General features: G+C 46.9%; 1 protein-coding gene across 4 annotated transcripts in view; it reads left to right on the top strand.

Annotated features, from left to right (window-relative positions):
- The window catches only part of SASH1 (SAM and SH3 domain containing 1), a 309610-nt gene that overhangs the window by 264304 nt on the left and 20987 nt on the right, over nt 1–24319 (top strand). For 3 of the 4 annotated variants that reach the window (XM_045066256.1, XM_045066255.1, XM_045066254.1), the window contains 8 exons: nt 5125–5257; nt 10222–10568; nt 15822–15896; nt 17370–17513; nt 20721–20856; nt 21623–21792; nt 22500–22709; nt 23468–23618. In XM_045066256.1, coding sequence (XP_044922191.1) covers nt 5125–5257; nt 10222–10568; nt 15822–15896; nt 17370–17513; nt 20721–20856; nt 21623–21792; nt 22500–22709; nt 23468–23618 — 1366 coding nt within the window. Of the gene's footprint in view, nt 1–57; nt 212–5124; nt 5258–10221; nt 10569–15821; nt 15897–17369; nt 17514–20720; nt 20857–21622; nt 21793–22499; nt 22710–23467; nt 23619–24319 lie in introns of those variants that run through there. The other variant, XM_013056258.2, reaches the window with a different exon arrangement.

The following is a 24319-nucleotide window of genomic DNA, read 5'->3' as shown; positions in this document are numbered from 1 at the left end:
GAATCCAGTGTCTTCCCTTTTCCCTCCTTCGGATACTAATCTGTGCTGGTGGAGCCTGTCCGATCATGTAACTCCAAAGGAACATGTTTGAGGAGTGCCTCACGCTCACTCTGAGATTACAGAGCTGACGGAGCCACAGTGAAGCCGCTGTCCACGGGGAGGGGGCGGGGGTGCTCCGCGTCCCCCGCACGCCTGCTCCATGCCGAAGCCGGTAAGTCCGCCGGCTGCGTTCCCCGCGAGGGGGCAAATGCGCTTGCTGCCGCTGCAGGGAGAGGCTTTTCGGGTGCTCCTGGCTCTGATGGCTTTCCTCTTTTCTATGCACATTCTTGGCGATGGGTCCTTCTCTCCTTCCCGGCTGTGTAACCCTGAGCACTCTTTTCCTAGCATGCTCACCCAAGATGAAGATGTAACGTTGGGGGGAGAGGAGTGAATATTCTTTTCGAGAATGAAACCACTCTCAAGAGATTGAGTGTACGTGGTTGGAGCTCAGCTGTCAACCGTGGAGGCTTTCAGTGTGGAGGGCTTGACTGCAGACAGGCTTGCATGATCCATCGGCTTCCTTTCCTTCTCTTAAGCTTCATGCCACTGGCAGTACGGATCTGGGAAGTGGAAGCATCTGTGTCTGGTTATGCACCCGGTTAACCAGGAGCCGTTGTGTGCATTTCATAAGCAAATTCGTTTCCAGTTTCAGGATAGGTTCAGGAATACTTGAATATCTCATGGTGTTATGTGTGTGGCTGCAGGGCACATACACGGACTTAGTCTGGCTGTTAATTGGGACAGTGCGCTGAGTGTTTGGAGATGGGGAAGCAAGCTGAGTGTATTTCTGCAAAAGGCAAAGTTGTACGTTATCCTGTGCCCAGCATGGTCTAGAGCAGTCCCCGAAAGGGTTCTGGTTGCTCTTTGCAAGTTCAGTTTAACTTCTATTATGGAACAGTGCTCCTGTGCCTGCAGGACCATGCTCTGTGGCTTTTGGAAAGCATTTGTCACAGCGTGTCACAGTTGCAAGAAATGTTTTTTGTTGTTTTTTGTTTTTTTAAAACTGGGTCCAGTGAAGTATCTATTTGTTACCGACTTTCGGTGAAAGGCTTGAGAGTGAGGAGATGCTTTTCATTTGCTATCTACAGATGCTATTAATTGTGCTCCTTTTTCCTGATGATCCTCAGTGTAGCTGCGTTACGAAAAGTTCTCCACGCTGGCTCCATGTCTTTCCTATTAGAACATTGCAGATGTGTCAAGGACGCACATGTTCCAAAAGAATCTGAGAAGGAAGCAGGCTCCACCCTCCTTCGCCTGCCAAGTGGGCCCCATAGGTTCCTGCCTCAGCACCCTGGCAGGCAAATGGTGTACTATCTCTTTAAAGAGGCCATAGTTTTGTGCCTTGGCTTGGTCAATTTGTTATGGTTTAAAACTGTGGAGCCAGCTGTCTGCAATCTGATGTCATGTTGCCATGGAAACCAGAAATGAAACACTTAAGCATTCACCACAGAATTACTACATATAGCATTAGCCAAAGTAATTAAAAGTTGAGCCATATGAGATTTCTGGTGGAAAAATCTGCCAGAGAGAGGCTGAAAATCCAGTGTTTCTATTTACCATAATGTAAATCCACTTTTTTCCACATTCTTCAGTGGAATACGTTAATGGCCTTTTACGACTCAAGTTCAGAGGTGGGGAGTTTTCTGCAGATGAGTTAGTTTTCACCTTCTCATTTAAACGATGATCAAATTAAAGTTTACTTTAGTCCTCTGACCTGGGGCAGGACAGGAAGAGGAGGAGATACTGTGTCTTGTTACAACGTGCATAAACATAGGTATTTCTTCACTTGAGTTTATTTAAAACCTGTTTCCTAGTAGTTCTGTTTAATTCTAGGAGCCTATTTCTTGGAATCAACCATTCATTTTATATGTAATGCAGATTTCCCTCATCTTTTACCAAAGTTCCTCCAGGTGTGAAGATCTCACACATGCTCTTCTTAATTAAATAGTTACTTTTAAATTCTTACACTGTCATCTCTGCAGGTGTAATTTCTGAATAAAAAGACATGACAAGGGGCACCTGGGTGGCTCAGTGATTTAAGCATCTGCCTTCAGCTCAGGTCATGATCCCAGGGTCCTGGGATCAAGCCCTGAGTCGGGCTCCCTGCTTAACGGGGATTCTGCTTCTCACCCTCCTTCCCACTCATGTTCTCTCTTGCTGTCTCTGTCTCTCAAATAAATAAATAAATAAAAACAAGGCATGACAAGTTATTTTCAGTATTTGGAAAGTGGTGTGTGCTTATTTAAAAGGAGTAACATGAAATGAGGAATTTAAGCTTTAGTTTCCAGTTCAGAAGAAATGAAAGCCTTTTACAGAGTCTTTATGTTAAAACAGCTGGAGAGAACTTTTTAAAAGGCAAATATTTGACAACTCCTTTTCCTCTGGACTCAGAAGGAAGTGAGAAGTCAACACCTCTCTATCAATAAAAAGTAACCTTGGGCTACACCTGTTTAACTCCAGTGACTTCTAGGCTGATTCAAGGGAGGTTATATCTTGATTGACTTTGGTTTTCTCTTACATTTTTCTTCCTATACATTGTGCTCCATCTGCCTTGTTTAGTGTCCAAACCATGATAATGAAAAGTTACTGGTTGCTATGATTTGTGACTTGTCAGTAGCAAACACCCCTAAAATCTTCATTTTTTTAAGAAAATAAAAGAAGTTAGTTCAAAGTTCTAAAGAGCTCCTATTTCTCAAAAATAGATGGAACATGTGAAAGCAATTAAACAAGTACCTGGAATATGTTATTTTTCACCATGGTGAATCAGGACAGAGGAAAGTAGGACTTGGGGAAGGGATCTTTGCTTTTAATTCTGTTGTACCGGTTTAACTACTTCATTTCTTCCTCAAAAGTTCCCTCAGGTGGCATGTTTCCTACATATGATTTGTCTTTGTGGTATGCACAGGCACACACAGCCCCCTCCCCACCCCCAGCCAGCAGCAGTAACAACCCCCAGACCAGGTACGAGATACGCACACTACTGATACTCATTCTCTAGTATAGCTTCCTGTGTCTTGATTATAAACAACCTGTGCTCACTGCGTTTCTCATTTGACTTCAGACTTTAATTCTTATTTATTTATTTTTACTTCAGAATTTTTTAATGTGACAGTTACATACATATTCTAGGTTTGTCTAGGTTTGTCCCCTATAATGTTGATTCTCCTTCTGTTAGAATTGCTTAGCTTTTGAGAGCCATCAAGAAGGCAGAATACTTTAGATGTTTCTGTGTAATTCCAGGCACTATGGTTTTGCTCAGGTGCTGATTACCCAGAATGAGGCCTCTCCCAGTTCTCGTTGCTCTGGTTGACCGCTCTGACCATTTTCATCACATATTGACAGTTAAACCAAATAAAAATGAAATTCAAACCAAACTATACCATTAGGTATCAGAAGCTGTACTTTCTGTTTCATTTTAATTGTTTACATTGTAAAGTTTTAGACCAAACAGGTTAAACCTCATTGCCAGCACGTGGTTCCATTTCTCTTCTGTATGCCCAGCTAAGCAGTAGTTCACTCTAATTCCGAAATGGAGATGCAACATCTCATCAAGGAGTTTTTGAAAAATTGAATATACTTCACGGAAGGGAAGCCAGAGTAATCACCCCTGTCCAGATGACTTGCCATTTCTGGGTTATCATAATTTTTCTTCAGTGGGTGAATGGTTTGCTTATAGTCCTGCAGTCAGAAAGTACAATGGCCCTATGCTGGAAGCTCCAGGGTGAGAACAGAGGCCAGGAAATGGGTTGTATTATGCCTTACGTAGTGCCACAGTGCTACAGAAATATTTGTGGACTCACAACATGCTGCACCATTTAATGCATAGAATCTCCACCTTCTTTACCCTCGAACCACTGTTCTCTGCTCATCCTCGTGTACCTGTTCTATTGTCGATTTCTTCTGCGTACTGGGGTGGGGGAGGGTGGCAGTAGCTTCCTCTTAAGCCCGTTGTTCAGAGGGGTGGATTTTATTTTGCTTTGTGTTGTTTATAGGAGGCATTTCTGCCCTTACTATTTCTGTGAACTAGGTTTGAGGAAACGGAGGGAAGGGTGTTGCCAGGCCGTGTGGGATGGGTTAGGGCGGCTGGCGGGCTGCCCTGGGTGCGTGGAGGCCGCACGCTCCCGCCAGCCCTGCGCTCCTGGGAACCCCGGAGCCCCCAGCCCAGGCAGCACGGCCCCTGGAGCCCTGGATTGCTTTTGCTTTTTCACATTTTGAGCAGATAAAACAGAGGAAGCTGCATATTGAATGCTCGAGCTGACTTGGAACCAAAACCCTCATTTGGTTCACAAGGAAAGGATTGTTTTCACTGGGGTCACTGCTGTGGAGAGATTTTTTTTTCTCTCTGTAATGTTTGATACTTGAGGGAAAACAGCTGGGTTGAGCATACTTGAATCGCTGCAAAAATGAAATGGGATGCTGGGGAATATGCAGTGTACTGTATGGCTGAAAAGGTCAGCTTTTTCCCTTGTCCCTCGCAGAGGAATGCAGGGTCTGTCCTCAGGCTCGCCCTTCGTGAGCGCTCAGAAGGAGCCGGGAGAGGCGGAAGGCATGGCCGAGGTGTGGCAGGCCTGCCTGGCGAGTGGCACGGAAGGCGGCTTTTTGCCTCTCTTCCCTTTTCCTGCCCTGCTGTTTTTGATTGGGGGGGAGGGCGGCTGGAACAAGTCAACAGAACTTGAGTTTGGAGGAGGAGTAGCTGATGACCACATTAAGCAGTCGTGATGGGCCAGACAGATGAGAGCCAGGCCCAAAGCGCACAGCAGGGGGGCTGGAATGACCAGGCCAGCCTGGCAGAGGGCGCCCTTTCCAAGTTCTTCTAAAGGAGGCCTGGGCAGCTGCTGAGACAGACATGACCTATGCCAGTCCAGGGCCCCGGGGTGGTCCTGGCGCCCCGGGGCCAAGGATGAGGCCCCGGGCAGCTTCCTGAAGTGTGTGGGGGGGCAATTGGAGGGTCCCCCCTAGACACAGCCGCACTGCTGCTGGAGCTCAGGCTGGCACGAGAGACCAGGCTGCCTCCCGCCATGGGCCACCAGCGCAGAGGGCTCTGAGGCAGTGATCTGATGAACTTCTCCTTTGTTTCTTTGCCAGTCAAGAGAACAATCGGATGAGGAGACCGAGGAGTCGGTGAAGTTTAAGAGGTTACATAAGCTGGTCAACTCCACTCGCAGAGTGAGAAAGAAACTGATCAGAGTGGAAGAAATGAGAAAGCCCAGCACAGAAGGTAAAAAAAAAAAAAAGGCACGCTCTGCCCTCCCTGCTTGCTCCAAATTAAGTCAGGCGGGGTCAGCTCCTCAGTAGAATCTGATCTCAAGTGGAAGCTGGATTGCGATCTGGCTGAGGCTGCAGAGAGCACCTCAGGTCTGCGTGCAAGCAGGGCATGGCTCAGCACGTTCCAGATCCTGGCGTCCGGCAGCTGGGGAGGCTTAGTACTGTTCATGTCACGGCGATGGGAAACGGCCGGTGTGGGACAAGGAGGTCTTCGCAAGGTGTGGTACAGCTTTAATGTTGAGTGTACACCCCTGTACATCAACTTTGTAAGTTCTTCCCAGCAGCAGCCTGTGTGGCCGAAGGATGACGGTTCTTGCCCATTGAGTTGATTCCAGATTTGACATTCATCCATCTCAAACAAACATCCAACAATCGAGGCACTTTATATCCTTTCACATCTCCGAGGGATGATTTGTTCTTCCTGTAGAGAGTCTCAAGACTGGGTTCAGATGGGGCTCTAAGGACCTTCCGTTTTAAGTGGGACATAAGAGCTTTATTGCTGGCTGAGCAGCTCCTCAGATGAAGCAGTAATGTCAGGAGAGGCACGATTTATTGGATTTATTGGAGTGGAGAGTTAACCTTTGAAGTGTGATTAGGACAGTTTGAGTCTCACCCGTATTCGTCACTCCCATTGTGAACAGTGTGCATTTGCAGCGTCTTGTAAGATTCCCCCAAAAGGATAAAATAAAAGAAGATTTCTTGTTTGGAGGGAACTGGAAAAAGAAAGTACTGGAAAGAATAGACCTTATTTCTTAAAAGCATGTGACTTGTTAAAATGTCATATCTACATTTTGAGGAATTTCAGAAATTTAACATGTAGATTTGAAAATGACCATTGAGAGGCCTTTTTGTCATACATAAATAAAACCAAGGCGTGGAGAGAACTGGGATTTCCCTTGATTTAGGTGAGGGTTTCCTGCTGTTTTTATTGCTGCTTTTAAAATTTGTTTGCTGTAATTATGTATCAGCTTAAATCCTCTAGAGAAATATTGGAGGTGAGGGGATTACTAGGGGAGCGTGGAGGTGAGAAAGGAAAAGAAGGGAGGAGGGGCCCTGAGGGAGAGGTGCTTATGGGCAATTTCACAGAGTTGTGTCGAATTCCAGGTTTCATGGGGTGTCTTCCTGCATGCTAATTCTGCTTGCCTTTGGGTGCAGTGCTGATTTACATTTGGCTGTTTTAACCCCTGCTTGACAGTCGTGGTTTCCACAGTACAGAATATCACCTGATTTCCTATCAACAGCCGCTCTAAATGAAATCGCACACATAGTGTCTGTTGGTCATAGTAAGGAGAACCATAGAGAATTGCCATCATTCAGCCTTGGGCACCCCATTGCCAAAAGTAAATCTCAAATACAGCAAATGAATTGGTGGGTCTTCCCTATCAATGAGGACATGGGAGTGATGTGTGGGGTCCTCCGGACCTGTCCCCAGCTGCCCGTACATGCAGTTTTCCTACCTTTCCTGCTGTCTCTGAGAGACATAGTTGACAAAAGGGAAAAATAGACCCAGGGGGTAGCTGTAGGGTAAAAGTAATAACTACGTGGACCTCTGGTCCTGAACTGTATTTCATGTGGTTATAAACGAGGTGCCACCGGCGGATGAGGGAGGAAATGCGCTTAAGTCCCCTCTAACCTCTGATGTCTGACGAGTCGGGGCACCAGGCTGCCACTGGCTGGGCTTGTCGGCTTTGCCAGGAAAGGTGTCAGGTGTGTGTGCCACTTAGGCCATCTGCTTAGGGCTGCCATGGCTAGACCATAAACTAGAACCGTCGTCCAGATCCTGTGGAGTGGCATTCTCTCTTAGGTTCCTCATTGGCAGAAGAACAGGTACTTGGCTGTTGCTTCTGCAAAGCAGGAAGGAGTCACATTCCTAATAAGCCCTGCCTCACTGCCCCAGGACCTTCAGAGAGTTGAGCCTTTCTCTTCCTACATGTCTGTGCCAATACCAAGTTGTCAGAATGATGATCCGCCTTTGCCAAGGGCATCCTGACTGCCCGCCACTCTTCTGCACACTTTAGGTTTTATGTTCCTTTTAATATGTCATCCTCAACAGCCACCCGAGCTGGGCATCGGTACCATGCTCATTTCACAGAGGAGGGAACAGACACCCCAGGAGGTTAAATCATCAGGGTCACTGGACGGCTGGCAGAAGGCCCAGAATTAAGTCCAGGCAGCGTGGGCTTCCCTCTGCTCCCACCCCTTCCTTACCCCTCAGCTCTGGAGTCCTACAAGAACCAGGAGAGATACAATCACTCACTTAGTCTCACCCTTGTGACTGATTGTCAAGTCCTTGTCCAGGGCATGGATGACCCTAGACAATAGCGAACCATAGGCCAGGTCAGTGCCCTTCAGCTGCCCTTTATTGTGTGTGTGTGTGTGTGTGTGTGTGTGTGTTCCCTAAAGCCTATACCTAGCTACCCTCTTCCCTCATTGGCCCAGCTTATATGTGACCCAGGAATGGATCATTAGCTTTTGTACAGTGCTTTTTAGCTTATAAAGTGCCTTCATATATTTCTTTTCATTTAATTTTATTCTCTTCAGTAGCCTTGAAGTATGTATTTCTAGAATAGGCAGACATTTTTACAGGTGAGGAAACAGACTCAGAAAGATAAAATTATTGCCCAAGATCATGGAGATGGTGAGTGGCAGAGTCAGAGCTGGAATTGGGGCATGGATCTGTGTCCTTGGCATTAAGTCACCCCATACCCTAGCCCCATTGCCTTCCGCATTCTGATCTTAGTGAGGAGGCTAGATAAAGGTCATGATGTGAATGACAATGGGGCCTTGCGTGTTGACTGCCATTCTTCCAAAGGATGGTTGTGCTTGGGAGGTGCCAGAATGGGAGCAGCAGTGCTCTAAACCCAAGGAATCAAGTCCAGGCTGGGATTTCAGGCCTCAGGGCCAACCCAGGCAGAATAGGCTCCACCAGGCAAGGCCTGCTCTCAGCACACAGGCTGACGCAGCCACTGGGGAAGAACTGGCCACCTTTCCCTCCAAAGTTCTTACCAAGTGCAGACTTTTCAGAACTAGGAAGCAGAGCTATAGGGACGGACAGATGCATACCAGTTGGTTCCAGACTCACACCTGTCATGGAAGTCTTCGAAGCTTGGATGCCAGCCCTAAAGAGTCCAGAACGTCTCCAGACCACTGTTAGGTAACAGGTTGTTAAAATGGCCAGCAGACCCACCTGAATTCCCCGACACCCCGTCAGACTGTGGGTAGATGAGGGCCTTGCACACCTCCGTGGACACCTGGGCTCAGTGGAAAGTCATGGTCTGTGGTCTGGACACATTTGTAGAGGAGTCTGGGGTGGGCTGCCTCTGCCCCCAGGCATTGCCTCTCATCTTGGTCCCATCTCTTTTTCCCAAGAGTAGAGGGTAGATTTGATCTAGAAGAGATTGCCATGTTTACTTCTCACAGCGAAAGGACACTTGGCCTCCATACCTTGTACGTCAGGTGTCCTGAGGAAAGAGCAGGAGACTTTGCCAATTTTTGTGCACATCTCCTCAGAACCCTAGACTTTTAAACTCTCGTGACAGATCCAGGACTAATCCTCCAGGGAATACAGTTGTGCGGCAGATGATGGAGAGCTCCGGACTGGAGATGGTCTTGAACCCCACCCCCACCACCATCTCCATGACATCAGAATCAACCTTGGGTTATATTTCATAACCACAGTTCTGATTTTCGTGACATTTGCAATAATAACTCCCACCATTTGGAAAAATAGGAAGCCTTTAGAATTTGAAAGGACTGCTGCCAGTCCTCTGCCCTTCCCCTCTCTGCAGTGAGCAGCTCGCTCTGACATCTACCCTTGCACAGCCACCCTCCCCCCCCCCCAGCTGGTGTGTTTAGGGCCATCTCTCTGTTCCAAGGAACTTTTTATTTTTTCCTTTTCATAGTTCAGCTGGTGGAAAGCTGCAGTGTGCAAAAGTTTCCTTATAATTAAAGGGACACAGCCAGTCAGGATCACTACACCCACAGTTTGACCTACTTCTTTTTCACATCTGTTCACATAACACACGCAGGAAAGAACTCTGTTTTCCTGCCAGTGAGTCCAAACCTTTCCACTGGGCTCTGGAGGGCCTGGCTCAGTACCTTGCTCCAGGGAGGGCTCAAGAGCTGGAACCTTGAAACAAAGCGGACCGCCTGCTGCAGTTGCCTGCATGGCCGGGCCCTCACATGCCCTTCCTGCCTCCAGCAGGCGAGCTGATGGCCGTGTCTGGCTGGAATTACCCGGGCCCCTAACTTTTTGTGCCTGGCTTGTCACCTGGGTACCATTCATCAGTTACATTTGCATGCTGTGACCCTGTCTGGTGTCTTTGCACCCAGACTGCCTTGGTGATTTAAGGACCTCAGTGGCAATAAAAAAAAAAAAAATCACTGTCAGCCACGTGGCGTTTTTCTGTAAGAAACCAAACCGACTCAACAGCCCTTCAGATTGGGGAAGGAGTCTGAGTCCTAGCTTCTAAGAACTGTGCTTCCCAACTGGGGGAGGGTTATCCAATTTGGAGGGGGAGGAGGAGGGTAATTATCTTTAAATTCTCAGGGCTAAGGAGTGCGGTGATCATGACTGACTTGGTTTTTCCAAGTGGCATTTTGAGTAGGTTTCTTAAGGTGTTTGTTCTACAAAGATATTTAAAGGAGAAGGAAACACACCCAGTACCTTTTACCATTAAGCTTATGTGAAACCCTACATTTGCACAGTTTGCTTATTTTTTACATGCATTTATTTGAGCGGGAGCTGGGTTTACAAAGAGGGTAGGCGATCCAGGTAGGGGGTCGCTGCGGCGTTGGTGAGGATTTGTTTATTCTTTGTAGGGCAGGGGCTGTAAGGAAAGGAAAATCTGGGTGAGAGAATGTGGAGGTGTATTTCCAAGAGACCATGACCCTCTCTCCCTGTTGCTTTCCCTCCAGGCGGGGAGGAGCACGTGTTTGAGAACTCCCCGGGCCTGGATGAACGGTCCGCCCTTTACTCCGGAGTGCACAAGAAGCCATTTTTCTTTGACGGCTCTCCTGAGAAGCCTCCAGAAGATGAGTCCGACTCTCTCACCACGTCTCCATCGTCCAGCAGCCTGGATACCTGGGGGGCTGGCCGGAAGCTGGTCAAAACCTTCAGCAAAGGAGAGAGTCGGGGCCTGATTAAGCCCCCGAAGAAGATGGGGACGTTCTTCTCCTATCCCGAAGAAGAAAAGGCCCAGAAGGTTTCCCGCTCCCTGACGGAGGGGGAGATGAAGAAAGGGCTCGGGTCCCTGAGCCACGGGGTAAGTACCGACGGCGTCCGCCTCTGTGACAGCCACCGGCGCCGGCACCACCTTCTGGTGTCCCTGGAGGAGGTTCAGAGTGTCCGCAAGCAGATCCGCTTGAAGAAAACGGATACTAATTATTCGTGTTCCCGAGCTCTTCTCTGCCAGCGTCCCTCCAGGAGAGGAGTCCACAGCAGCACGTGCGAGCTGCAGCTGCTCCGGCAGAAACCCAAAGGGGGTGGGGGCTGCGGCGCCCCCAGCAGGCGGGCGCGCGGGCGTCCCGCGGTCAGCGAGTTCAATATCACCTACGTGGTGGAGCGGAGCCTGTACAGCCACCTGAACCTGACCCAGCTAGTGCGGCCGGCCTCAGACAGGACCCTGAGCAAGGCCGAGAGGCAGGACCTGAGGCGCTGCTTGCTGGAGGAGGACGAGGAGACAAAGAGGAAGTGGGCCGCCACGGTGGACCGCTGCACTAAAAGGGTTCTCTTGAGAATCCACCAGAAGTCTGTGAGTCCCGAGGTGGTCGCCGGGACGGCCTTGTCATTTCTGTGAGGTGCAGTCAAGCATTATGGCCTCTCCTCCGTGGGGCCTGGTGCCCTCCCCGCTCTTCTGCTCCCTACTTCACGACTCCAGGCTCCATTCTGCCATCACCTCGCTTTCTAAGCCCGCCTTCGTTTGGCAGTGGCTTCTTTCCCATCTGTCCTCTTGCCGGTTGAAGCTGTTTGATTTCTGATTGAATTAAACACTGAGGCCGATCCAGGGAAGGGCTTGCAGAGCACAGGGCAGGGGTTTGGCCTCCGCTAGGAGCGGCTGTCTTGATTCTCAGCCATCCCATCACTTGACCTCAAAGAAGCTGATGCAAAACAGAAGGATGTTTTGCCCTGAGAAGACACGTTTATTCATTCAGTTAATTGAAACAATAGAATCCAGCTCACAGAAAGATTGTCATCAGCACAATCACCGATTTGGTGATTCGAAAACATTGTCAAGTACATTTCTTTTATTAGTAGCACCAACCAGAAAGTTCTTTGATGTAGAGGGGGAAAAATATTAGAGCTCTTCTGTTTTGCTTAAAGCTATTTGATGGTCTATCTACTTAAACAGAGGGGTGAGCATTTAGAAATATCTTCCACTGCCCCATGGATTCTTCTGTACACAGCGAGGAATGAAGGACCCACATTCAGAAATGTTGTCCAGTTTTAACTGAATTATTAGAGACCTCGTAAGATTGCTTTTTAGGGCATGACTTAGGTTGAACTTGAGAATATAAGCATTTTCCCCCTGAAGTTCCCCACCCAACGTTTAGCTTGTGCAGGAACCCATATAAAATGGCACAGAATGAGGAGAGCTGTGGCCTTCCTGCCCACCCCCCAGGTCTCCTAGTGCCCTGGTCAATCCACTGGAACTGCTGGCTGCGTTCCCTGGAAGGGTCTGACAGAACAAACTGTAGCACAACCTCCCATGCGGACTTCCCTGGGGTTCCTTCTCATTACCCAGACAACTGCTGTAACTTCTGTTCATTCAGTTGAGTTCTTCTTGTGGAAATGGAGACCGATTGGTCCATGCCATCCCTAAAGCAACCTTCCTTGTTCTAAAACAATCCATAGGTCCATCCTAGCCTTGAGGTTTTCCAGATGTTCCCAGATGTGTTGACTTTCTTGTTGGAGCTTATTTTCTGTCTCTTTTCATTCATTCAGATCTTCTAACACTTTAAAACTGTGACAACTTCCCTTCTGGTTCTTTCTGTGTGTCATGGCAATAGTTTGTGGTTGGTTCTGTGTTTGTTGTACAACAGAGTTCTCTTTCTCACTTCTTCAGTTCTGACCCACAGATAAATGCTGTGGCGAACCAATCTTGGCATAATTTATTAACCTGAGAGGGGCTCTGCCTAGTTCTTCTGCACATGACTTTGATAGATAAGAGCCACCTCTTCTCTGTTAACTGGTTACTCACCCCCATGAACTTAAATCATGTCCTACGGAGAATTTTTCCACCTGGAGTACCTTGAATTCCTCACACGTCCCTCATCTTTATTGCCAGGCTAATAATGTAACTTCTATAAAACTTTCTCAAAGTTATATTTCTAAGATTTGTGCTAATGTAATTGTGGGCCAGTGATTAATTCTTCACTGACCTTGAGTATGGACCTGGGGCAAGTTTCTTTTCAAGCGCTTTTCCTGCCTTATAAATACAGTGGCACTGTGTAAACTCCATCGCAGATGTCACCCAAAGCTGGATATTTGTAAGGTGCTATGAGCCCGAGGTAGTACTGGACAGCTCTAGTACTTGCTGACGTAGGTGTTCAGTGCTGAACTAGAAATCTGCACATACCACTTCAATCTAAGTATAACTGCACAATCAGAGAGACAAAATTTAATTTTCCAATCATTCAGAGAATGTAAAGGGAAATAAGCCTTTTCACAACAGAATTTTGGGGGGCTGTTTGGTTTGGTTTAATGGGATTAACTTCCTTGTTTGGTTTCCGTGAACAGTCTGCCCATCCTTCTTGTCATATCACCTCCCCTTTATCTGAAAGTGCACAGTTTCCCTTACTCTTTAAACCTGATCCTTTTGTCCTTCCAAAAATGCCATATTTGCTTGATGAAACCTCAGGGAAATGATAATGCTGTACATTCACTGGAAATGGTCACCTGTCTTGCTTTTTATTTGGTCATTCAGTTTTTGTTTGGGGGAACAGGCATGCATGATACTTTAGAATTTTGTCCATTTTTCAAGTTCAACGCCCCCATGCCCACCCAAAACATGTTTCCAACTGCATGACCATTCCATCAACTGGCTCTCCTCATCCACAAGCATCTCTCCCAAATTTTCTTATTGTTAGCTGTGTAGGAGATGGAGGAACTTAAAACCAAACACCTCACTTAGGTTTCAGTTAATGTAGATTGCCAAAGGCAAAGACTGGTTTACTTTCTTTTACGATCCTCTCCACAGTCTGTGTTCTCCATTGAAGGAGTGCTGTTTCGAGAATGACTTGGTATTACAGAAAAAGCTGGAGATTCGTTCAAGCGACATTTATTGTTAGATTCTTTGTCCCTCCTCCACTGATGAAGAGTCTGTTGCAGACACCTTTGCTTATCACTGGGAGAGGTTAGAGTTGGTAGCTAAGAAACCCAGTCCACTCGTCACTCTGAGCTTTTTATTTTAGGAATAAATGCCTACAGCTGGCATACGAAGACACAAATGAGCTTCCAATTTACTGCAGTAAAGTTTCCACATGAATTCTTTCTGAGTTATTTCATATGCATCAGAAAGTACATGCTGGGCTCCAGTCAATGATGGAACTGAAAGGGAAATGCAGAAGCCATAAAATGATGAGGCATCTGGGCGCCATACTGTATCTGTGAAGCCCTGAGTCACGGGAAAGGAACTAGGAGAAAATCACTGCTTTTGCAGAAATGCAAAAATCTATTTGGAATTAGAAACCAGAAAGGGAAGGTAAACGTTAAAAATCAGCCTTGAGTGGTGGCCATAACCTTGCTTGCCAAGTTGGTGGATTTCGTGAGTGTTTGGGAATTAAGCGGTCTTTCTTGTTTTATAGAATAGAATACAGTCAGGTTACTATAAGGGACATCAGATTGCCCATTGATACATTATATAAAATTAGAATTGTGTCCAAGGTAGATAACTTACAACAGCAATGGCAGCTTTGGTGAAGGAGAAGGACAGTCGTGTGGCCTCCTGAGTTGGGTTATCCCGGATGTCCCCTGCCACCTTCTGTGTCTCCTGGCCCCTGACTGCCATGCCTGGCAGCTCTCACTTCTTGGTCTATTCCTAGGAATAGAAGCTCCTAGAATGTGAGGCCCTGAACTGAGCTTCAGTCCTTTGTTTGCATATTTAGAACATGACTGAGCCTAAACCAGAGTATGCTAACTGCCGGGACAGACTCCCAAATCCTCACGGCAGCCGTGGGAAGTGGAAGCCCAGCATTCACACAGCAGGTCTGCTCCTCTGGGGCGAAGCAGAGGTTCGAGAGTCTGCTTGAAGTCCTTTGCCTGTCACGCAGCCAGGAAGCGGCAGGACCAGGACCATCGACGAGATTCCAGAAACCGTGGCATTTTTCTTCCTGGACCTTTCTGCTTTCTTCACTCAGTTACTATATATCTCAAGTGTATTTATTCTAAACAGGCAATGTTTATAGTCTACATTGTGCTTTTCTGTTCATTTCTTCCATCAAACAGCTGTTAACTAGATTTCTTTGAGAAACGAGTAATATAAAATATTAGCACCCAGAGCTGCTATTCAGCTTTTATTACCATTTGCTTAAAAAGTAAATCAGCTGTAACAAAAACCAATGTGCTTTGAGTCTGTCTTACAGATTTTTGGGGGTGGGGGTGGGTGTGGCCATCGAGTAGCTTTCACTGGAAGAACAACAGAATTCAAAGCAAGTTCTGAAATATATAGTTGCTTAAAAATAAGCAATTCCATAAAGATTGAAACCAACTAGAGGGCAAGAAGGTTTTCATCCTTTATAACACGGTGTCCTTCCTATTGGAATTAAAGAGTGTGGTCAGCAATGGTCACTGAATCAACCTTTTCTTTCTGGGCAAATGTGGTGTCTTCACACACTCTGAGTGAAAGGGTCATAATTAGTTAAGCTGGGCAGTTAGATGGGAAAGTTAGCAGCATTTTTGGCTAGGTCAAGGAAGCAGTGAGTGAGTAATCCTCTTGGCCTGATTGGACTACTATAAACATAACCTTTTTTCCCCTTCTCAGCGATTTAAAACAAAACAAAACAAGAGTCTTAGAAAAGCCTGCTGTCAGTGGCTGAGCAATATAGGATTTCAGGCCTGGGTTTCCAAGACCACATGGAGCACATGGGTCCCCTAATACATATTCCCTCGTATCACTACTGTGTGCAGCCAATACCGGGGACAGGGGGTGGGGGGAGGCTTCTGTTGCTAAGCAACCGGGAATCTTAGAGCACTTAACACATGGGTGGTTTTTTGTTGTTGTTGTTGTTGTTGTTGTTGTTGTTTTTAAACCAGTTGGTTTTTCATGTTAAGGGGATTCTAGACCTCTGGGGCTAAGCCCAGTTCCAGTGGCCTCTGGAAGGACAACGTGAGGGAAATTTCCTTTAAACATGAATCATGTATTTTTTTTTTCTCATCATTTCTTGTTTCCTACTTTCATCCTGTAACATATTTGTGATTCAGTGATTGACCTGCAAATGGGAAATGGGTTGGGTTGGTGCACTGTCAGCTGACGTAAACATAACTGGATTATTCCTGCCCTCCATGCTCCTTTCCACAGAGAACCTGCAGTTTTGGAGGATTTGACTTGACGAACCGTTCTCTACACATTGGCAGCAACAATTCTGACCCAATGGTGAGTGTACGTCAGAGGAGAAGCAGAAAAGGTTTGGATTCAAGCCATGTGGCTGACATAGTTTCCTATTTAGTGTCTCTGAGAAACAATAGTGGGTAACATCGGTGATCCTACATCGTGTTTGAAAAGAAGCCCTGTTGTACGCATCTTAGAGATGCTCAGCTGTTTCATGGGGAATAAACAGTGACTGCATCCATGCCTGTAATGCCTCTGCATTCTTCTCAAGTCGTAAATCCAGTGTTAAATTTGGCTACTGTGGTCCTACCCAGTTGAGCACACATGCCCTTCATTCACACTAGTTGCAAGTACACACGACCAGTACGTACAGGTTGTGTGCCAGGATAGAGCCCTGTGATGGGGGTGAGAGTCTGCCAGCATTTCTGAGACACCAGTCTCACCACAGGCCAAGTGCCTTGTAGGAGTCTAAGTCTTTCTGATCAGGGGTGCCCTGGAATGAACCCAGTCTCCTTGGGCCTAGAGCAGATCAGACTCTCCAGAGCCAAGGTTCTAGAGGCCTCAAACCTGCTTCTGGGTAACCGTAGGGACAGGCTACCCCTGCAGTGTATGTATTCTATTTCCCTGAGGTTTCCTTTGTGAGGCTCCAAGGATGTAGGTGAATTTTACCTACCATTTTATTTTCCCCTTATGCATTTTGTCAGAAACTATGAAAATTAAAATTCCATGCTTTATATTTGTTTATATGTCATGTGTCAGCTAAAATACCCATCTGTGATTTTCAAAGTGTTTTGAGAATTTCCTGGAAGAATAACAATATTTTATTTGGATATCAAATTTTATTGATTCATAAACCAGTAATTTTACATAGCCACTCTTAAAAAAAAAAAAAATGAGAGAGGAAGTGTGATTTCTTTTTTCCTCCTCAGAGGAAAGTTGTTTGTTTTGTTTGGTTTTGGTTTTTTAATGCCAAAATAGAATGAGAAGTGACCACAAGTCTAACTTGTTCAGAGAAGGAAATGTACATCCTCTTAGCACTTGACTACACAGAGCTCTAGAGTGATTAAGTCCAATCAGCCATTGCACTTCTGGTGACTGAGATTTGCCATTTTGTTCTTTTCACTTTCCTGGGGTGATTCTGTAATACCCTCCTCTTCTTCCCCCCTGCCAGGATTATGTGAATATAACCACTCTTTCTCAGTTGAAATGCAGTCCCTTTGGATATCTAAAATGATGAGGAAAAGCATCATCAGAGAAGAATACACTAAGGTTAAAAAAAATAAGTGACTCACGTCCCACTTTAAACAAAGGGCAAAAGCCCCTTAGTGAGTAGCTTTTAATTTTCAATCAAACAGACAAATAACATAGCACTGAGTTAACACAGGAGGGCATTTCAAGAACCTTGGGGGATGCCAATATTTTTCTGAGAGGTAGAACATTAATGGTTTGAATAATAAAAACTGTTTCTGGGCATCATTTGTCTGTGGTTAAAGGTACTTACAACACTTTGCTTTGCAGAGTAAAGAAGGAGATTTTGTGTACAAGGAAGTTATCAAATCACCCACTGCCTCCCGCATCTCTCTTGGGAAAAAGGTGAAATCAGTGAAAGAGACAATGAGGAAGAGGATGTCTAAAAAATATAGCAGCTCAGTCTCTGAACAGGTATGTAACTCCTGAGCCAAGAGCCGAGCCGAGGACGATCAGTCTGAGATCCAATACGTGCTAAACACAATGCATTGGTGTTAACCAGGCTCTAGGACCATGCTTAGGTCTGTTAGACATTTATTCAATAATTTATTCAAAAGATTCAGTCACTTAGAGTGGTTCATGCTCAGTGCTGGGAATCCACGATTTGGGCCCTGTCTTCTATGGACACACAAGAAGAAGGCATGTAAAGAAACGGTTATTCTTAGTGCCATAAGCACTTAACACTTGATGCAAAGAGTTTTATTTGTGGAAATATTCCTTGCTACAAAATGGGTGTTACCCGAATCAAAGCTAAAAAAGACACTCAAGTTTCCTTAGCAGACTTTTTTAAAAAAGGTATAGCAGAAGTTGCTCTCAAAGCTCCAAGCGGGTTGACTCCACAAGTCTTGTGGCTGCAGGGCTGCCCACCGTGGTGGTTTCTGCAGGGGCGTTGTCACTAACTGGGCCTCTCTGTGGCCAGAAAGGTAGCACAGCATAGACCCCCTCCGGTTGTCTTCCTTCAGCAGGAGAAATAGGACAAATTCCTGTGTGGGTAGAGGGAATAAAGGCATTTATTTGTGGAGAGCTGGGCCTTGAGGTAATTTTGGCCATTTGCACCTTTATAGCATTTACTTTGTAGTGTGTTGAAGTATCTGTGTGTGAGATGTTTGTCTACATCTACATAAGTAGGCAATGCTGCTTTATCTACCAAATAGAGGGAAAGCAGACATTTTTGCGCAGCTGCTGCCCTCTGGAGGAAGTAGTAAGCTAACATCCAGGCATCTGCCTGCCGGCATCACTAGCAGCAGCTAGCCAGTGGCCTGCACTGGGATTTAGAAAAAGCCCACAGGGTGTCTTCAGCATATTACAGTGGTTCTCACGGGGGGGGGGGGGGTGTAATTCCCCTCCAATCCCAGAGCAACTGGGGCTGTTTTTGATAGTCACAGCCAGGTGGGGGTGGGGCGGTGGGGCGGTGGGGCTGCTGCCAGCATCCAGTGGAGAGACATGGGGATGTTTGATCCAGTGAGAGACATTTTACACCAGCTCCCCACAATAGTGATCCATCCGGCATGCTGACAGTGCTCAGGCTGAGAAATTCTGGCTTGTTAGACCTCCAGGGGAAGTCTAGGCTGCCTCCTATATGTCTTCTGTCCATGAATATTTTTCCTTTTGTCCCTGTGGGCTTGGGAGCAGCGACCATGCTGGGCAAACTGTGCACTCCTGAGGCAGATGGCCTGCTGGTCCCAGAAAGCACAGCACCATGAAACTCCAGCACTTCGTTTAGTTTGCTTCTCCAGTGAATTGAAACATCCACTAAAAGCTCTTGTACACTTCTATTCTTAGTTGGGTTTCTGCTTTACAGATCAGGAGCATAGAACTTTAATGTCATTTTGAGCCGTTTTCTATAATTTTACTCTGTAGCAGGCTTGTAGGCTTTGTTCTCATTTTTAAAGCAGTCATTTCACGTAAGTCGGGGGAGAAAGGAATAAACGATCAGCCTAACCCTTTTTGGAGAGAGAAAACTATTGTTGCCAAGGTTTTGGTTTTCTGTTCAGCATTTTAGTAGAAACATAGCCATTTTGGTAAAGATCTTTGCTCTGCTCCTACTGTATGCCCGGCACCTAGAACAGCACTCATTCTTGTAGCTGATCAGTAAATACATGATGAATAAGTTAGTCAAAGTGTTTGAGAACATACTTTATTAGAGATGTCTGCTCTTTTTCAAAATGTGTGCTGTTTTCAGAAGCGTTAAAAAAAGATAACTGGGGGGCGCCTGGGTGGCTCAGTGGGTTAAGCTGCTGCCTTCGGCTCAGGTCATGATCTCAGGGTCCTGGGATCGAGTCCCGCATCGGGCTCTCTCTGCTCGGCAGGGAGCCTGCTTCCCTCTCTCTCTCTCTCTCTCTCTGCCTGCCTCTCCATCTACTTGTGATTTCTCTGTGTCATATAAATAAATAAATAAATCTTTTAAAAAAAAAAAAAAAAGATAACTGGGACAGGTGACTTCCTTTGCTGATTCAGGAAGAGGAATGAGAATATGTGTGGGAATTCGTACTTGGTAACTTCCGTTACTTCTCGGAGACGGCAGCTCATTTATAGTTGTTTTGGGGGTTATTTTCTCCCTGTCCCGAACCTGGTTGACTCTGTATGTAGAGAATGGGACTCCTGATCTCAGGGTCGTGAGTTCAGGCCCCGTGTTGGGCTTAGAGTTCACTTTAAGGAAAAAAGAAGTGTTGTAGATCAGAGGCTGCCGTTACTGTTGTCCTTAAATGTTTACAGGACCCGCAGAATTGCGTTAGAGCCCTTCTGATGATTCGGCACTATGTAAATAACAGGTTTCGTTGAGATGGTTTTGTGCTCACGTGCCTGTGGAATATGCCAGAAAGTGGTCTGTTTTGGCAAGTAAACCATGCGGACTGCAGACTTTGTGAAGTGTGCTATTGTCTGTCCCTGTAGCACCATCAGGCACACAAGCGTGCTGCACTTGTATGTGCAAGTGACCGGCTGCCAGGCCAATGCTACGTAACCTCCCCAAACGTGAAAAGTATTGCTGAGTCACAACTGTCAGCATCCTGACTCAAAAGGGGCCTCACAGCTTTGTACTAACAATACACAATGGAAGTAAAAGCAGCAAAAACCAAATGATGACACAGAGAAATTTTATTACCAAAAAAAAAAAAAAAAAAAGTATTTTTGCTCTATTTGTATTCCCAATTGGCATTTTATTAGCTAATTTCAAGAATTCATGTAAACAAAAAAAGAATCTGGCCTTTTTCTTTTCTTTTTTAGGTGTAAGCATTTCTGATAGATTAAATATTTTCTGATGGCACTTTCAGATACTACATTACAGGTAGACTGTACTTGATCTGCATTCAAACCGTTGCTTTATCACTAGCCTAGAGTTGACGCTAGAAGTCTCTAAGCCTTTAATGAAATGTTCTCAGAGGTAGATTTTTCTTAGGGATTTCAGGAGAATCTATCTGAGCATGAAAAATGACTGAGTTATGTGAGCCACAACTCTCAACTGAAGCGAGGGTATAGATTAAAAAAGAGAATATCGGGTATGGAATCAAATATGGTTATAAAAATGGCTGTGATTGCCTTAGCGGAGGGTTAGTTGCCTCACATTGTGAGATGACGTCCATGCTCCCTGACACAACTTAATTGTGTTGAAACCCATTCCAGGACTCGGGCCTCGACGGCATGCCTGGCTCCCCTCCACCTTCACAGCCGGATGGTGAACACATGGACAAGCCCAAGCTCAAAGCCGGAGGGTCCGTGGAGAGTCTGCGCAGTTCTCTGAGTGGGCAAAGCTCAATGAGTATGTTTGCTTTATCATTATATGTGCTTGCAGCTGGCGTCAAAATCAGCCTTTTGCCGAGTGTCTAGAGGCGATTTAAGGAATCAGACCAAGTTGCAACCTGTAGGGTGCTGTTAGAGACAGACCTGCAAATGGGGCGGGCCAAGGGGCATGTTTGTTCAGGAGCAGAGGTGTATAGCAGGCACACAAGAGAGGGGGTGATGACTTTTGGAGAAAACAGCACTTCTGAAGAAGGGTCTAGAGAAGGGAGAGGAACAACTCAAGGGGAAAGGCTCCTTAAATGACCAACCAAAGGTGGGTGGGGAGAGAGAATTATAAATGTTATACACGTAACAAGTGCTCTTCACGCCAGGACTCTCGGGGGTGTCGGCTTTGTCGGCTGAGGATATTAGGAGCGGGGGTGTGGGAAGAGAGTAATTCAAAGCAGCTGGTCTGGGGCAAGTTCCTTGACTCTGAGTTTCCTCATTTGTAAAATGGGGTAAAAACAGTAAGCTGGAGAGGTTAGGACTGTAGAAGATTTGTGGTGTCCTCTATCAGGGAGTCTGGCTCGTAGAGAACTTGCTGGATTCCCGGTCTCGTTAGGTGGTTGATGAGGGATAACAATTAGCAAACTCAAATCCCCTGGCCTCCTAACCCAGCCCTGTTGGGATCCTGACATACGCTTGTGGTTTGTGACTTCCCTGCTCTGTCCCTGAGTTTTGTGCCTTTAAGCTTTGCCGTGCAGAAGTCTGTACTGACCCTTGTTCTTCCTATTTTTCCCGCGCAGGTGGTCAGACAGTAAGCACCACGGATTCCTCGACCAGCAACAGGGAGAGTGTCAAGTCGGAAGACGGTGACGACGAGGAGCCCCCCTACCGGGGCCCCTTCTGTGGGCGCGCCAGGGTACACACTGACTTCACGCCTAGTCCCTATGACACAGACTCACTCAAGCTCAAGGTAGGTCTCTGCCTGGCCTCAAAGCGACTCTCCGTGTCTGTAAGACGTGGTCTGTTTTCCTTGCTGTTGAATGCTGGCTTCCTGTAGTGCATACTGGTATCTTGGCCACAATGATATACTGGTTTCATCTGTAGAGAAAAACAAGTCAGAGACCCAACTAGCACTTAAAACAGAGGTGGGGTTTGTGTTACTCCTCTTATCTCCACCTCTTCCCCTAGCCCTTACCTGTGACCTCCGCTTCCTTGTAGGATTCAGTTGCCCACCACCCTCCATTTTTTTCGTCTAGCTGAAAAAACTTTACTGTCTTCTCTCTCTGTGTGACTAACCAGTGATGTTTAATGGGGCGGCTGGAGCTGCACACAGTGTATGAAGCAGTTCTAGAATGGGAATGCTCTGGCCTTTGCTTAGTGGGTGGAAAATCTTTCTCTAGGAGGGGGAAGTTGTGGATGATGGCCAGGCGTTCAGAAAGCCAGGTGCCCACGTAGCCAAAAGCACCAGGACAGACCTGAACCACACGTCATCTCATGGTGCAGGGGGTGGAGGGTAGGAGACCTCAGGCATGCAAGGAATCTGGCTCTCTGCCAGGCTCCCAATTACGTAGAGTGATTTGTGGAACCTGATTCTGGCCTTCAGTAGCTTCCCTTCTACATGATGGTTCATGCCTAGAGATGGAGCTAATGGAAAGATCTCTGTTCCCTGGGCCACAGAAAGGAGACATCATCGATATAATCAGCAAGCCACCCATGGGCACCTGGATGGGTCTGTTGAATAACAAGGTCGGCACATTCAAGTTCATCTACGTAGATGTGCTAAATGAGGAAGAGGAGAAACCCAAGCGCCCCACCAGGAGGAGGAGGAAAGGAAGACCACCCCAGCCCAAATCTGTGGAAGATCTCCTGGATCGGATCAACCTGAAAGTCAGCTTCTTCCTGTTCCAGTCACACGTGGCACCCTGTTGCCTTTTCCTTTTCCTAAATTAAGCAAGGGCACTTTCCGGGAAGGGGAGGGGTGGTCTGTGTCATCCAGCAGGGCAGCCCTTTACTAGGACGAGTATATTACTCGAAAGACATAGGTACCAGCATGCTAATGATGCTGTTGACCTCTGCTGGGGGTGACCACCCACGTCCCGGGTCAGAATGTGCTGCTAGCCCCAAAAGCTCGGCTTTCAAAGAGCTGTGAGCACAAAGCCCTGGGCACCCCCAGGCCTTGAGGAGTGGCCCACTGCCCCCCAACCCCATTATTCCTGGGATCTAGTGCACTGGGGCCCCAGCAGGAGATCCTGTGTCCTTGCAAATTCTCTTGCTCCTGAGGAAGTCACAAGGCTTTGAATTGGATTTTGGTAGCTCTGTAAATGAAGGGAAAGTGACCCCCATGGTTCGCTGTGTGGCATTAAAGGCATCAGTCAGGGCAAAGGCCCAATTAAAATGCGAGCCAGTGGAGTCCATCTCAGCCTACAAGGTACAGCTTCTTAGCCCGTGATTAATGAGATGCCCCGCCGGCCTGGTAAGCCGTGCAGCTGGGAGGTACAGAACGGATGATGAATGAGTGTTACGGATCTTCCAGTTAGCACAAAAGTGACTGCGGAAAGGGTTCAGGGCTTTGAGGCCGTGTGTTGGCCAAGTATCCCAGAGCAGCACTTGCTGACTCCCCGTGTCTTCTGTTCCTTCCCTCACAGGAGCACATGCCCACTTTCCTGTTCAATGGGTACGAAGACCTGGACACATTTAAGCTCCTGGAGGAGGAGGACTTGGATGAGTTAAATATCAGGGACCCGGAGCACAGGGCTGTTCTCTTGACAGCAGTGGAGCTGTTGCAGGAATATGACAGTAAGCACCCAGGGGTCCCTCGTTTAGCCACATGCTGGGGTCCCTGGAGTCACTCTATTGGTCCTGCTCCATTCCGGGCCAGGGTCCATCTTGCATTAGGTCAAACGGCAAAAAAGGCATGAATTCCCCGTGTAGCCATTTTGGTTGATGGGAGGGCAAAAGAAGACCTTCCTGCTGGTGCCTCTCCTGGCATGTTTCTAGGTAACATGGAAGGAAACACTCTCTCCTTTGTCCTTACACGGCAGAGGCCTCCTTCAGCCTGGTGGGCTCCACAGCAGGTCATTGGGCTGCCAGGGCACCAAAGGAGCGGTCACACTGCGAGTGTCCTGCCAGCCAAGGGCCCGTCCCTCCTCAGAGCACTCCAGAGTTGTTCCCTTATCAAAGGGGAGGGCTAATGAGTAAATGACACTCATCAGCTTCCCCTGAAGCAGCGGGAACTACCTGAGGGGAACTTGGAGAGCGGAGAATCCCATGTTTTACGGTCTCCACCGAGGCGAGAGCTCGGCTTTACAGTCCATGGTGCAGAGTTCAGTGAGCTCACGGCTTTTACAGTCTGTTTGAATACACCGTATCCTCTGCTCCATTAACCTAGTCTTATCTGCTCTTTATTCTCCAACCTGACATCAGAAATACCCCTGAAATTATTCATTAAGAGGGGAGTATCTTTTCTAGTTACTGAATTCAGATGCATTTTCTTTCAA

The sequence above is a fragment of the Mustela putorius genome, unplaced genomic scaffold, assembly GCF_011764305.1.
Source record: "Mustela putorius furo isolate JIRA1106 unplaced genomic scaffold, ASM1176430v1.1 tig00003863_pilon_pilon_pilon, whole genome shotgun sequence".
Lineage (NCBI taxonomy): Eukaryota > Metazoa > Chordata > Mammalia > Carnivora > Mustelidae > Mustela > Mustela putorius.
Note: the sequence above shows the minus strand (reverse complement) of the source record. Positions and strands in the feature narration are given on the sequence as shown.